At 41.1% G+C, this 15,610-nt stretch overlaps 1 protein-coding gene across 2 annotated transcripts in view; it reads left to right on the top strand.

The window, feature by feature from the left end:
- GLRX3 (glutaredoxin 3) overlaps nt 1-15,610 on the top strand; it is a 31,841-nt gene that overhangs the window by 8,275 nt on the left and 7,956 nt on the right. For both annotated transcript variants that reach the window (XR_013449550.1, XM_036120733.2), the window contains exons 3-6: nt 6,597-6,671; nt 7,406-7,607; nt 12,710-12,882; nt 13,111-13,172. Coding sequence is in view for 1 of the 2 variants with exons in the window: in XM_036120733.2 (XP_035976626.1) it covers nt 6,597-6,671; nt 7,406-7,607; nt 12,710-12,882; nt 13,111-13,172 (512 nt within the window). In the remaining variant the exon portion in view is untranslated. The remainder of the gene's footprint in view (nt 1-6,596; nt 6,672-7,405; nt 7,608-12,709; nt 12,883-13,110; nt 13,173-15,610) is intronic.

Here is a 15,610-nt window from a genome sequence, read left to right as displayed (position 1 = left end):
AGCATGCACGCATGAGCTGGGGGCGGGGCATAAGGAGAGGGAGAGGCAGACTGCACTGAGCAGGGAGCCCCACATGGGACTCGATCCCAGGACCCTGAGATCATGACCTGAGCCGAAGGCAGACGCCTAACTGACTGAGCCACCCAGGTGCCCCTAGTCTGGCATTTTTGACTTGTGAATTATAGAGATCAATTGATTCTATAATTTAAATTTACAAAATCATTATGTAGGTGATCTTAAACATGATGTTTTTAAGAGTTTGAGTGTAAAGTTTTGTGACCATAATTTCTTATTTTGTAGATGATGGAAAAGCGATACCTGAGAAAAGTGAGCATACATTTGGCCTGAGTAGTTCCTGCTCATTGGAACAGGTTGCTGAAAGGCAGGACTCTTAGGTTTATTGCATCTGAATGAGCACGCTCTCGCCTGTACTGATGATGTAGTGACAGAGTGCTCGAATGCTCCCCGGCACCACGTCTGTGCCTTGTGGGGTAGCACTCTCCTGCGCTGGCCACCCTGTCTAGACCTTCCTGAGGCTCTGGGCCCCATGTGGAGGTTTGCCCGCCTCCAAGGGCTTAGAGGAGATACACAAGTTATTCTTACTGCTAAAAATCTTATTGAAAACTTAACATTTGTTCAGAATAAAATTAAATGGCTAATTAAAATGTTACATGCCCTTTTCAAATTACGTTAAGTCAGTTTGTTAGCACTTTATCTTTAACTAAAATGGGAAAACACATTTATCATTTAATCACTTGTTTGAGAGATAGAATCTTTCAAGATCTAGTGTCTGGTGGCAAGATAGGAAGGAGGAAGAGAAGCACAAGGCTCTTTGTGATGGGAAAGTTGGGTACCATTAGTTCTGTTCGAGGTCCAGATCAAATTTCGTTTTTTTTATAGGAGTGGCCATTCATTTTTACTTTACATTTGGTTTTATTATGATTTAATTATTGAAATTTTATTCAATTTGTTTTTTATTATTAGATTTATTATTTATTTTTCTTCAAATGAAGGTTGTATGTTTAGGTGCACAACATGATGATTCAATTCAAATCCATTTTATATGAAGTCTCCTGTGTACTCCTGTGGCTTTTTTTTCTTTCATCTCCAAACTTTGTGCCATTGGTTCAACTATTAGAGAATATCTTGTGTTTTTGTCTGTTCTGTCATTTAATTCCCTGTTTTGATTGGCTGTTTTTTCTTTCTTTTTTTTAAGAGAGAGAGCACTTGGGGGGAGGGGCAGAGGGGGAGGGAGAGAGACAATCCCAAGCCGACTCCATGTCCATCACGGAGCCCAGTGTGGGGCTTGATCTTACAACCCTGAGATCGTGATGTGAGTCAAAATCAAGAGTGGGACACCCAACCAACTGACCTACTCAGGCGCCCCTTGATTGGCTTCTTGACTAGATGGTGGGATACTTGAAATAGGGACCTTTACCTTACCTTGTTTTCATTTTTTTTATTGCTTTCCTTTGTGTAGGTGGCTCCCACCTTCTATGTCAGCCTCCCCCACCCCTCTTCCAGCTTGGTATTCTGATCCAGTTAGGCTGTGGTAATCATCTTACCTTATAATGCACTTTAGTACGTAAATTCTCAAAGTCAGGCTTATCGGCCACCTGGTTGGTGAGGTTTGTACCACTGTGTTTCATTTCGCAGTGATCTTGTTTGTATAGTACCTGCTGTACTTGCATTTTATTATGTCCATTGTAACTTCAGGTACGAAGGCAAAGGTATAGAAGGAGTTATATATTTAAATTTGTATTTTTTGATTCTCAAAAAATAGGAATTGTTTTAGTTTGATTTATCTTGAATGTGTAAGCATCTTAAAATACAGTTCATAGTATTTAATTTCTAAGGGTCTATATAATCAGTATAGATAATTTCTATACGGTTATAGAAATGTTTAATTCTAAATGTCTGTACAATTAGCTTGTGTAAACAGACAATGCAGGGCAATCTCCAGAAGGGAACGGCCAGCTGTGTAGCTAGGTACCAGTTAGCTGAATTCCTATTTTTCAGCAGCAGAGAATACTGACATGATACTAATAATACTAATAATGGCACTTAAAGAGAACATATGTAGGATTCCATTTTGGGGGAGCTCTATAAATGCCTCTCACATAATTCAAGTAGAATAGCTAAATCTTAAAAATATCCTAGTTTTTATTTATGCAGTCTTGATAATAAAATACTAATAATTAACAAAGTTTATTAGCCCTTCCTGGGCTAAGTTTGGCAAAGGTCTTTTAAAAAGCTACCAAAAACATTAATTTAAATATCTCTTTGGACAAAGAATTTGATTATGAAAAATTTTCCTTTTAGATCATGTCACAGAGTTAGAAAGAATGAAGTTTAACAAGATGTCTCTGAATGTGAGGTTTAATTGTTCTCAGGGCCACCCTGGCCAGTGGTCATTCCCATTGTAGGCTTAGCAATAGTGACCAGCATTTGTTCAGTATTGTGTCAGAATTTATCTATCTAACACTTATTTATATGCCACCATTATGCTAGTCACTGGGAGTATAGAACAGTAGGGTCATCGAGTCACATATTACCAAGGTAATTTTACATCGTAGTAAGTTCTGAAAAGAAAGAAACAGGTGGTAGAAGAGGAGGACTTGGCGGCGGGTGGGTACTTTATTCGGGTTGGGCTGGAGAGGTGTATCTGGTAAGGGAAAGCTGGAAAGTGAAAAGGAATTGTCATTGGGAGAGCTTGGGATGAACTTTTAGGCTGTGGATCAGCAAGTGAACACTGTCGGAGGGCCGGCAGAAGGCCAGTGGAGCTAGTGAAGGAGGAGAGGTCCTGGCAGGACGTTGGAGAGGGAGGCAACAGCCAGATGACCTTGGGGGCACTGGAAGAGTTTGGGTATTATTACTATTTTTTTAAGATTTTATTTATTTATTTGACAGAGAGAGAGAGGTCACAAGTAGGCAGACAGGCAGGCAGAGGGAGAGGGAGAAGCAGCTTCCTGCTGAGCAGAGAGCCCAATGTGGGGCTCGATCCCAGGACACTGGGATCCTGACATGAGCCGAAGGCAGACGCTTAACCGACTGAGCCACCCAGGTGCCCCGAGTTTGGGTATTATTTTGAGTGCAGTGGAAGTGACACACAATTGGATTTCTCTTGTTAAGTTGATTCCTCCAGCTGTCCTGTGGGCAGTGGTTTGAAGTGGGGGAAGAAAGGATGCAGACTAGAAGCAAGTACACTCATTAGGAGGCTATTTCACAGGCCAGGTTAGAGATGCCTTGGAGTCTAGTGGAGAGGGAGCATCGAGATGATGCTCTGATTTGGCTTATATTTTGGAGGGGGAACCTGGAGGACCTGTTGATGGAGTGGATATCCGGAGAGGGAAATGGATTAATCAAAATTGTCTCCTTTTTGATCTGATCCTTTGGATGGATAATAGAGATCAAGATGCCCTGGGGAGGAACAGGTTTAGTGGGAGATACCTAGTAGAGATCTGAGTGCAGGTGTTGAGTGTGTAGCTTGGAGGTGATGGGGGAAGATCTGGCATGGATATTAACTTGGGCATTGTTGCCATATTGGTGTTACTTAGAGCCACAGGGCTGGATGAGACCACTCAGGGAGAATGAGCATAAATAAGAGAAGTGCACTCAGCATCAAGTCCTGGCATGTGCCAGCCGTGTAGAGGTTGGCCAGATGTGAAGGAAGAAGCCAGAGAGACTGAGTCTCAGAATTCGGGAAAAAGAAAAATCGGGAAGCCAAGTGAAGGCTTGTCGAGAAGGTGGTATCTCGAGAAGGTGGGTGTGGTCACACTGATGATACTGAAAGGTCAGTAAAATGAGGAAAGAGGGGTAGCCATTGGATTTGCTGAAATGGCAGCATGGTAGTGTAGAGTGGAGCTTGGTTCTGGAGCCATACTGCCCTGCTCCACCAAACAGTGTTGTAATCTTGGCTGACTTACCTAACCTCGTTAAGTTACAGTTTCTCCTGGAAGTCAGGTGTGATAACAGCATCCATTATCAGGCAGATTAAATGAGTCAGTACACAAAATGCACTTAGAACAGTGTCTGGCCTAGATTAATCATAGCTGTTAGCCATTACTGTCGTAGTGGTCTTTGGTGACCCTGGAGAGAGTGAATTCCCTACCTGTGGATTTGCCTTGCTGTGGTAACACCTGCCTCTCTTCACCCCACTCCACAGACATACAGCACACCTCAGGGGAAGGGTCTGACTTCGAGAGTCGTGGTTCAGCAAGCAAGTGGTTCCCACCGAAGGCATTCATTCTGTCTGAGATTCCATTCTGGAAATGTTCATGTTTGGTGGATGCTAAAGTCATGTATAAATCCTATCTCGAAATTTAATCTTTCTTTTTGATTGATACAGTAGAAAAAGTATACCACAGTATAGTGAAAAAAAAAAACATAGGTTTTATAGTCAAACAAACTTGGGTTTGTTTCTCAGCTCTACTACTTATTAACTATGTGTCTTTGGACAAGTTACATCTTTACCTAGCCACCTGTAAGTTTGAGTTGATTATATACTACCCACCTTTCCAGGTTTTAAGTAGTTTAGGCCATTGTCTGCAAAGGGCTCTCATGGTTTGTGGCACAGGGTAGGCTTTCCATGAAAGATCGCTCTTACTGATCATCTTTGGTCTTTTCTGAATGCAGATCAGTTTTCAGTATTTTCTATTTTTATTGATAGAACTGTCATGTTGTTTTACATCCAATAAAAATGTTCCCAAAGAATTTCAATGTGCAAAGGTTTTAGGACCTCAGAAACCTTGTTCTGGGGGAATGGGTTTGCCTTCAGTGGCACTCCTGGCCAGTGCCCGGGAGGATTTGTCTGTCACCACTGCCTTTGTCTTATTAAGATCTCATCTTCCTGGGAGCTGTTTTTCGAGAGGTGCATGCGGTGATCTTCCTGGCTTTAGGAATTTCAAGAGGATTGTTTGCTTCCTGGAAGAATTGTCATTAAGGGAGACTGTTGGAAACCAGCAGGAACATGAGAAGAGGTCAACTTATGGCCACACAGAGGACTGTGTTTTTGAGTCCAGATGCTTCCTGGTTTGGTTTGGCTTAAGACTATTATCTTGTGGGTTTTTTTTTTTTTCTTTCTTGGTATTGCCCCTTTTTAAAATTTGTCTTATTTTGCTGTTAGAATCCAGTAGTACCAAAGATAGGGATCGTAACTGAGCCTAACCCAATGCCCACAGGTGGTGGGCACTTGAGAGATTCTTTGAAAGAGAGAAAATAATGAACTGCCTTAATCATTGCCTTTTCTGTTCCTCTTTGGTCTGAGTGTGCAATTGTATGAAAGAAAGCAGCACAAAAGTTTTAAAAACTTGTAAAAAGTGTGTTCTAAATAGCTCTCTCCAAATGCTTTTTCTTTTTTTCATTTTTTTGGGTTTATTGGACAGTTGATGTTGATTTAAAATGTATATGATTTTCACCTAGTACATTTTGAAAAATGAAAGTAATTAAAAATATTGTTTCAAAAGGGTGTTTTAAAGAAAAAAAAATAAAGTAGGAAAAGAGCACCCAAGAAATATATGAGATGGAAGATACAAACCAAAGACAAATGACTCTGCCTCCCACTTACCGTCAAGGTTCATTTGGATAGATATATACCGGATCGGGGAAAGCGCTAGATAAAAATAGTGTTTCAAGCCCAGTGGAAATCTTTCATTCCTGGAAAAATACAGGATATATATATTTAAATCTTTTAACAATATAATTTATCAATAAATTTTATTTCCTACAGGTATAATGTGAATACAGATTTTTATTGGTTTTAAAAAGTTTATATTAAATTGACAGTCCTATGAGGGAAGGATATAATATTATGTCTTGGTTTTTCTCAAAGTGTACGGTTTACAAAGTCCTACATAAATAGCTTACAGGAATTGTGTTCTAATTATTTAGAAATTGAGTTATTAAATATGTTTAAAATTCATATGTCAGATAGCACATCATATCTGGTTGAGGGGCCTCAAGGAAATTATCAAGCAGAATGCAGTCATCTTATTTAAAATGCATTTAAATGTATGAATAGACCCAGAAGCAAATAACCTAGCAAGATATCTGCTTAGTGTCCAGCAGCCTTGCAGGAGTTAATGGTAAAATTTATCAGACATCAATAGTTTATTGAAGAAATACTCCTTTTTGCTTCATAATTTGCAGAAGGCTACAACTGTCAGTCATGATGTACTGCCTCTTGAAATTAGTCAATAGAGCAAACAGCAAGAATTGCTGTGGGCAGAAAATAAACACTGTAATCATGACATAACTGGGGTCAGTGATTTATGGATTTCAATATAGTAGTAGCTGCATATGATTGAAAATTTACTAGGTCACTAGTGCACCAAAAATTTTATTCACAGCCTCCAGGCATCTTTTGAAATGTGCAACAAAATAAAAACCTCTGAACCTGTTTTGACACTGCAGACTCAGTGGATGACACGCCAGCCCAGTGAGTCTCATTTAAATGTAAATGTGTCATAAACTTTTGTACCATACTTTTTAAAAACATCAACTATTTGAAGGGATGATGCATGTGAAGCTGATTGACATATTGAAGTAGTAAGAAAGGACCTTTTTATAATCAAGCTTTAAATTCTTTTATTTTAAAGTTGGAAGCTGAAGCCGTTCCTGAAGTATCTGAAAAATATGAAATTAGTTCTGTTCCCACCTTTCTGTTTTTCAAGGTAAGGATAAAGATGGCACAAGAGATCCTGCTTCTGTCGTGGGCCATGGGGCTCTGTCTTGGTTCCTTTACCCTCTCCCCTGATCCCTGAACACTTGGCACTGGTTGTTCCTGGCTTTGCCCTGTCTTCTCATAGTCTCCTTGTTTGCACTGATGCCGAAGCTTGGCCTGGGGTTCCTGCAGAAGTGTCATGGGCAATCAGAGTTGGGGCTTCTAGACAACAATCCGGATACTTGGCTATAGACCCAAAATGTTCCCTGAGTTGGGTCAAAGTTGGTTGCTTAGGGCATGTGCCTGGGCATAATGGAATATCTGGCTGGTCCTGGTTTGATTAATGACTCTCTTAGGAAGCAGGTGCAGATCTGTGCTTTAGGGCACCCCTGAGTGTTACCACAGTTCCCCCCCAATACCACATTTATACTTAGTAATAGATTCATCCCCATGAGGGTGGGGAAATCTTTTCTGTTTTTGGTTAGACTCTGATCTGGTTTGAGTTTGAGGTATTGTGATGTTTTCCTAGTATGTTCCCAAAAAGGGAAAAAAAGAAGACAATTATGTATTTCTAAAATTGAGATGCATCTGGCAATTGGTAATCAGGTTTTTAAGAACATACAATAGTGTTGACCCCTTTAAAAATTGGCTAGAGCTATGAGTTCATACTTGTTAAAATTTTGGATCTTAAAAGGGATGATGAAAGAATGCCACACATATTCTAAACGACTTTTTTAACTTCAGAATTCTCAGAAAATTGACCGATTAGATGGTGCACATGCCCCAGAGTTGACCAAAAAAGTTCAGCGCCATGCATCTAGCGGCTCCTTCCCACCCAGTGGTAACGAGCATCCTAAAGAAGATCTCAACCTTCGCCTGAAGAAATTAACTCATGCCGCCCCTTGCATGTTGTTTATGAAAGGAACTCCTCAGGAGCCGCGCTGCGGTAAGAAGCTGCTTTCACAAGGACGCAGACAGAACGGGTGCTTGACCAGCGTGGGGTGCGGCTAGGTGCCCATCTCTGTTCCTGCTGTCCGTTCCTCTTACACTTGTGTTGAGATACCTTTAGAAAATCAGGAAGGTCCTAAGTCCCACTGGCATTCTGTCGTGAGGTGATGAGAATTAGGTTGCACCACACACACAGAGAATGTTGGAACCCAGAGGCATCTTAGAAATCATCTGATTGAAGATTTTTGTTTTATATACCTAAGTACCCAAAGAGGGGGAGTTTGCTCAGGTCACCTTGGAGTGTAGTTGGGATTAGGTTCCAGCCATCACATTGCTGTCACCTGAATGGGCTTTTGTCTGCTCAGTTCATTTTGCTATTAACAGTTTCCTGTCTTCCTTGGCAGTCTCTCTTGATTCATGTAGTCCAGATTCAGCAGTTTAAAAATTTACAGAATTTTGGTGGCATTCTTGTGTCTCCCCCTGTGCTTTTGCCTTCCTTCTTGTCCCAACGTTGAATTATGTGACTGCAGTGTTCACCTATTGTTTATAGGTGCTAATAATTGAAAGATTCTGAATTCTGTGGCTTATAGTCACTCTTATTTTCTGTACATATATGCTTGTAATTTTGTCCTTAAGTGAGTTTTAGAGTTTATTTGACCCCTCTGGTATTGGGTTTATGTTATTTTCTTTTTACTATGCCTAGTACAACATTATTATGCTTCATAATTGAGCATTTAATGCCTCTTGATGCTGCTGTTGAGAATCTGAGAGTATTTGTTTCAACTATACAGGAGGGAGTTTATTAAGATACGCAGCAGTAAAATGGAGTGTGCTATTGATATGATTACTGCATGTCCAGTGTGACTTTATAAAAATAACCTAGCTTCCAGTGTAAATTTAATTGTAAATTCTTCCCTATATGGCTAACAAATTACATATTAGATTATGAAAGTCTAGTTTTAAAAATAAAGTTTCATGTTGAGTCCTGTCTTAAAAAGGTAAAGAAATGGTTCCTTTTTCTCTCAGTTCTACTTGAAAAATATCCTTGCTAGTATTTACATGTCAGATAATGCCTGCTATTTATATGTTGAAAAACTAACTTGGTCTCTACTGGAGTTAACCCCAGATAGCAACAGCCCATCTTTGTTGTGGTGGTTTGTTTTTAATAGTGGTTACGACTGGTTTACTTTCTCCCATCAGGCAGGAAAATCATTTCTGTTACTTTCTTTGGTGACCTGAGAACAGGGACTTACAACATGAGTCTGATGGGTTTTATTCAGTGCCTTCCTTGCAATCTGAAGTGTGGGTGAACTGTTGTCAGATGTGGATGAACCTGTAGGAAGGGTTCTACGCAGTAAGCCTACAGTAAAACCAATAGAATACTCTCTTCTTTGGGATGGACCAGGAGCATTCTCTCACTCCTTTCTGAATGAGAACCTAACAAGACTGGCAGGTGGTAAAAGTGCAGCTTGGGAAGGGGTGCTAAGGCAGCAGAGGGGGAGGTCGTGCACTGGGAAGCGTGGTAGCCAGATGTCACGGCAGATGAGCCGCATCCCGACACCACCTTATGCCCCTGCCCTGGGGATGTAGGTACAGGTCAGTAACTCTCCCTCTGCACCCAGTCCTTCCTTGGTGGTGTTGGGGTTAGAGTCAGTCTTGGAGATCCTTTTCAGATCAGACGTTGTATGATTATTCAAGTAAGTTAGAATTACACTTAGAAATAGTCGTTTTCCTGCTTACCTTTTTATTAGATTTAATTTATAATGTATTTCTAGCCATTTGTATGTTAACTGGCATTTAGAAGACTATAAATAACAAGGTAGAATAACAAAGAAGCTTTACAACATGTTAGAACAATCTGAAAAACACAGTATTATAGACAGATAATAAAAGATATAATTAGGGAATTCAAAAGAGATTTTTAGATATATATGATTTAACAGTCACAGTTTCTTTCCAAACAAGTACTTGTTTTATTCTTCGTAATTTTTTAAAAAGATTTTATCTGTTAGAGAGAGAGAGAGAGAGAGATTGAGTGGGGGGGAGGGGCAGAGGGAATCTCAAGCAGACCCCCCTGCTGAGCGAGCAGCCCGACTCGGGGGCCTGATTCCACGACCCCAAGATCATGACCAGTGCCCAAATCATGAGTCGGACACTAAACTGACTGAGCCACCCAGGTGCCCCTATTCTTTATGATTTTTAGAACTACATTTTTAACAGGCTTTTCTGTTTCTTGATATCTTTATTTCTGTAACAGCATGTCTTTCTGTCAGATACAATAAACATGTGACATATGGTGAATAGATTATTTTAGAATGTAGGTATTCTTTAAAAAAATACTTACTTAAGGATCGAGTAGAAGGTATTTTGCTGTGGCTGTTCCCGGCCACTCGCTCCACTGATGCGCCCCTGGCTCTGTTTCCCCTCCTCTGTGCCCTGCCACACACACTGTCTGCATCTTTAAACTGTTCTCTCACATAGGCGCATACTTGACTTTCACCCGCTTCCTTTCTGAGCTGCTTAGTGGAAAAGAGGTTTTGCTCTGTGTTGGCACATCAGAGACGAGGTGTAGGCAAAGCCTCCTTTATAAAAGCAGTGACCGTTCGTGCTCCTGGACGCGACTGGCTGGTATTTCCATATTTTGTACAGAATTCCCTTGGAAGGCCCTGCCGTTAGTAGCACCCAGCGTTCCCCCTTGGGCTCCCATTGTGGAGTGGAGCTATGGTGATTTTTGATTAGCTGGCCCCCACCTTGATTTCAATTAATCAAAAGCCGTGAGTGAATAACATTAACTTTTCTCTCAAGGAAACCCTGAAAGCCATTTCAGGGTCTGCCGTGGAGCCCGCTGGGTCTCAGCCCGACCCTTGCACGCTTCACACACTGTCTTCGTCGCTTTCACTTTTGGGCTCTATCGGCAGAAGTGTGTCGTGTGTTATGAGCCTGACACGTTGATAGGGTGTCTGTCATCAAAGAATTAGATTATCCTTATTCTGTGTTCCTCAGGAGGACAGGAAAGAGGACTCTCATGTTTTAGGCAGATTTTCAAGAAGCACTGAGATGTCCATCTTTTTAAACAGAATGTTAAATCCTCGAACATGCAGGTTAATTAAGTTATTTGGGAATTCTTGTATCCGTTTCAGTTAACAAAGCTTTTAGCAAAGCAGGGTATTTGAACCGCGGGACAGACCTTTCTTCTGCAGTAAAAGTCTATCTTAGCAGGTTTTTCTTTTTAAATCAGACACAAGCATCGTTGGTTCATAAGTGGGCTTCAGGGTTTTATTGTGACTAGATAGTGATGAAATGGCCCAGTTAGGTGTACTATTCACGCCTCCTGTCATGAGTACAAATGACTGCAGACCGAAATGCTGGTTCTGTAGCAGCTAAACGTGGTTTTTCCACTGGTAAATATTTTTATTGCATTCATGCACTTTTCTTAAAAAAAAAAAAAAATTGTGTAAATATTGTGTTATTAGAAGGAAGCCTTCTCACTATTTTATCCTTAAGCATAACATTTCCAGTCTGCCACTTTAACCCTTAAAAATGAAACATTACCCATCAATCTTTCTAGTCTGCATGTAATTGCCTAAAGCTAAAAGAAAGCTTTTCCTCAGCCAGTTACAGTAGAAATGAGTTAATATATTGGCAGCAGAATAACCATCAGCAATCAGCCGTTAGCTGTTTACTAATGAACTCCCAGATGAATGAAAAAAATTTCAGAATCAGTGTTTTACTTCAGGCTGTACATGAACTTAACACTTGAGTTGTAGGAAAAGCAACTTATATGCTGTACAAATAAATACCAGTGCTTTATCTTAATAAACTGTAGATCTGAAAAATGTCTGGAGCTCAGTAATACATCCAGGTTTTAAGAGTAAAGGTGCTTTTGCATGGCATCAGGTGAAGCCTATTCTTGAAATTAATCTTATACTGAATTTTATGATTTGATTTTATTTCAAAATGCTGATGCTGTGAAATCCTGCAGGAATTTTGCACATGAAGAATAGGTCATTTTCCAGTGAATTATGACTGTGTTTGAAAAGAAGGATGGAATGTGAAAGTGGAGTGGTACAAAGTATTGAAAAACAATTGGGAAGAATTAGCTTATGGAAAGAAAAATATCCTCTTTTCAGACAAGACTAATAGATTTATAAAAGACTGATATTCACACTCTTATACTTCAGTACTAATGTCGTAATCAGAAAATGATGTCAAAAAAGTACAGGACAAAAATGTGTCACAAAAGTATAATAAAATCATGGACATAAGATTGTCACTACAGTGCAGTAAAAAAAATCACATTACATACTTTAGGGAATGTAAATAGTTTTAAAAAAGAGACTGTCAGGTTACGGGACCAGATGAGAAAGAACACTGTCAGTCTATTGACAGTGTCTATATAACAACAGAGAAGACAGCTTTGAAATTCAATGTACCAGTTTCAACTGAAAGAACACATTCCTCCTTGACTTTTAATTTATTCTATTAGAGATGGCGAAAGACGGAGAAGTGCTAGACCGAGCGCACAGACCTGATACAAGGCAATAGAAACCAAACAGTCGGGTTTCCAGTCTGCGTGCGCAAGGAGTGGCTAATGATGGCCGCTTTGGGGCTTTTCCTCCATCCAGTGGTGATTCTTAGAGATACGCAGACAGCAGAGCTGGGAGGGACTGTCTGGGGTATCCAGGTCAGTCCCCTGATTGATGGGGAAGTGCAGGGAGGGGAGGGGGCCTGTGCAGGGCTCAACTGTTCGTCTCCCTGCTGGATGGAGCAGGTGCCAGGGCTTTCTGGCCAGCATTGTTTCTCCTACAACAAAAAATGTGCCTAATATTAAGAGGAACATTCATAAATATACACAGACTTTTTTAAACTCACAAGTGTGCTAAACGCTAAGCCATACTTGAACACGTGGTATAGTTCAACGTCAAATAAGGGGTTCTTGGAATTTGTTTTCTCTTTACATGCTGTATAGGTGTACTGATTAAGTCACGGTGAAACAGAGGCAAACTCTATGGTCAGTAGCTAATGTGTGCTGTGAAGGAATATGAAATCACGGGTATGAGAGAGAGAAGCTAAGTTCTTGATTTTCTTTTTCTTATGCAGGTTTCAGCAAGCAGATGGTGGAAATCCTTAACAAACATAATATTCAGTTTAGCAGTTTTGATATCTTCTCAGATGAAGAAGTTCGTCAGGGCCTCAAAACCTATTCCAACTGGCCCACCTATCCCCAGCTCTATGTTTCTGGAGAGCTCATAGGAGGACTTGATATAATTAAGGTTAGAACTGAGAAGTCTGTACCTTGTAAAGAATTTTCATTTAGAACACACTTTTCTAAGTACAGTAATGAATCTAGAGTATAAATTACTTAAGAGTCTCTGCATTTACAAAAATGAACCTGGAATATAAAGTATTTCTGATGAGATCTTGATACTCTGTAATACCATACAACCAAGGAGATTTATGTTGTGAATATTTTCTTAAACTTACACATGTGTTGATTTCAGGAGCTTGAAGCATCTGATGAACTAGATACAATTTGCCCTAAAGCTCCCAAATTAGAGGAAAGGTAAGTGTTTTAAAAGTTTCAAATAGTCTACCATTTAGTACTTTAAAAATATTTAATTCTTGGTTTTTGCATTACTCTTTCCATATAGAAATCAGGGATTTGTTTTTGTGTGCCAAGGTCATAATTGTGTTGTTTGCAGTCAGATTAGCCATGCAAACTTGGGAAGGTCTCATTTGCACTGGGGAAATTTTTACACCAAATTAATGATTAGGTGGAGGGTATTCTTTGTTTTTATAGAAATATCATTTTATCATTTTCTCAGTGGCATGACTCAGTTTTACTCTTTTTCTGCGTTTCTGAGCCGGGATCCAGCAATCCTGGTCCCAGGTAGCAGTCCCTGCTCGGCATCGTCAGAACACTGAGCGTGAGGGGCGCTCGTCTGAGGAGTGCGGGCTGTGTGTGTGGTATGTGTGTAAACACCGCGGGCTGTCACACTGCCTTTCTAATCATGGTAACTTAGAATTCAAGGAGATTTTGGAGCTGTAAAATTGGTCTTTGTTTTACGAAGGATCTCAATCAGCTTTTAAAGATTTTATCTTATGGAAATTTTGGACTTTGGCCTGTAGGGAGGCTTAAAGGGATTTTTATTGTAATAAATTTGAATTAATGTAGAGGTTTGAAGAAGAATTTATTTTGAAATACATGAGCGTATCAGCCATTCGTAGTTGGGGCTTGAGTTCGTGAGGTGAAACTTTCTCTTGTAATTTTCTTGCTATTCAGCATTCTGAGAATTTCTAAAATTGTTTAATAATAAACACCTCATTTATCTGTCCTTGATTAATAAATAGTATCCCATATATGTCCAACTGACCTGTAAGTGCCACATTTTCTCAAATGATTTGTACCCTTTCCTGCCTTTTTGATACGACAGTGATACTCCTAGTCCCTTGTGACTCTGCGCTCCCAGTTGCGTTCTTGGGGGAGGGGCAGAGGGAGAGAGAATCTCATGCAGGCTGCGCACCGAATGGAGAGCCCGATGCGGGGCTCAATCTCACGACCCTGAGATCATGACCTGAGCTGAAATCAAGAGTCAGATGCTCAACCAACTGAGCCGCCCAGGCGTGCCCCCAGTTGCATTCTTTGCTGTATCCCCTGGGTGGCTCGTGGAGGCCGTGCTCCTCCGAAGTCCTCTGTGCTTGGGGTGTGCTTGCATCTACTTTCAGTCCATTTTTCTCTGTTGAGTACACTCTTGCTATCGTTTGTGTCCCTGTCTTCATCACACCTGCTCTCTCCTTCCTAGTGTGCCGTGTCTATTTCCTGTGGCCTCAGACACCACAATTTAACTGGCTAGTTAGATTCTGTAGAGATCTATATTCATTGTATTTTGAGTGATCATCTAAAGTGCTGCCAGAGTGCAGAGAGCCAGAGCCTGAGTTCCGGGTCTGGCGATGTCTCTGCATGTGGGACGGAGGGACGTATCTGGGTTTCCTGGATTCAGATTGTTGGGTTACTGTAGGTGATGGATGATGATCAGCACCACATTCTTCTTTTTCTGAGAATCAGCCTAGCGTACTCCCCCCGAAGTGGACGGGACTTAGCTGTGAGCATGAATTGTGTGCTTCATTTGTGATAACTTTGTTCTCTGAGGAGGTGTTGAGCTGTGAGTGACCCAGAGCACCAGTGGGAGGAGGATCCGGTGATGTGACCACCACGGGGCTCAGAGGGTCTTCAGCCCATTCTCATGACACGGACTGTTGTAAGATGGGTGACTGGGGGGCGCCTGGGTGGCTCAGTCGTTAAGCGTCTGCCTTCGGCTCAGGTCATGATCCCAGGGTCCTGGGATCGAGCCCCGCATCGGGCTCCCTGCTCTGCGGGAAGCCTGCTTCTCCCTCTCCCACTCCCCCTGCTTGTGTTCCCTCTCTCGCTGTGTCTCTCTCTGTCAAATAAATAAATAAAATCTTTAAAAAAAAAAAAAAAAAAAAAAGATGGGTGACTGGACCTTAGGCTAGACACAGACGGCTGGCGCTCTTGACAGCAAGTGAGAGCAGGGGTGTGAAATCTTGCAGAAAGTGGGAAACAAAGTTAGGATGGGAGCGTTTGATTTGAGCAGCTGGTGGTGGCTGGTGCTGCAGCCCTGAGCACTTCCCCTCCCAGAGTGACCTCGTGGACGCCAGGGAGTGTGGAGCTGTGTGTGGCCTCGTGGTGAAGGGAGCACACGAGATCTGGTTTTGGAAATTGTGGGTGGGCTCCCTAGACAGGCCCCTTCTCGAACAATTCCTTATTGAGTTGGTTATTATTATTTTTTTAGTGCTGTGAGTTGATGGGCTTGAATTGCAACTCGAAGGAACATTCATTGCCTTAAAAGCCATATTGTGTTTTATGGTGGCTCAGGGAGGGAATGAAATAAAGGAAAATGTCAATACATTTGCTTGTTTAATGCCACTCAGAGCTGTGAACTATCATCCTGCTATCCCTCAAATATGCATGTTACTCCTGAA

Source organism: Halichoerus grypus, chromosome 7, assembly GCF_964656455.1.
Source record: "Halichoerus grypus chromosome 7, mHalGry1.hap1.1, whole genome shotgun sequence".
NCBI lineage: Eukaryota > Metazoa > Chordata > Mammalia > Carnivora > Phocidae > Halichoerus > Halichoerus grypus.
Note: the sequence above shows the minus strand (reverse complement) of the source record. Positions and strands in the feature narration are given on the sequence as shown.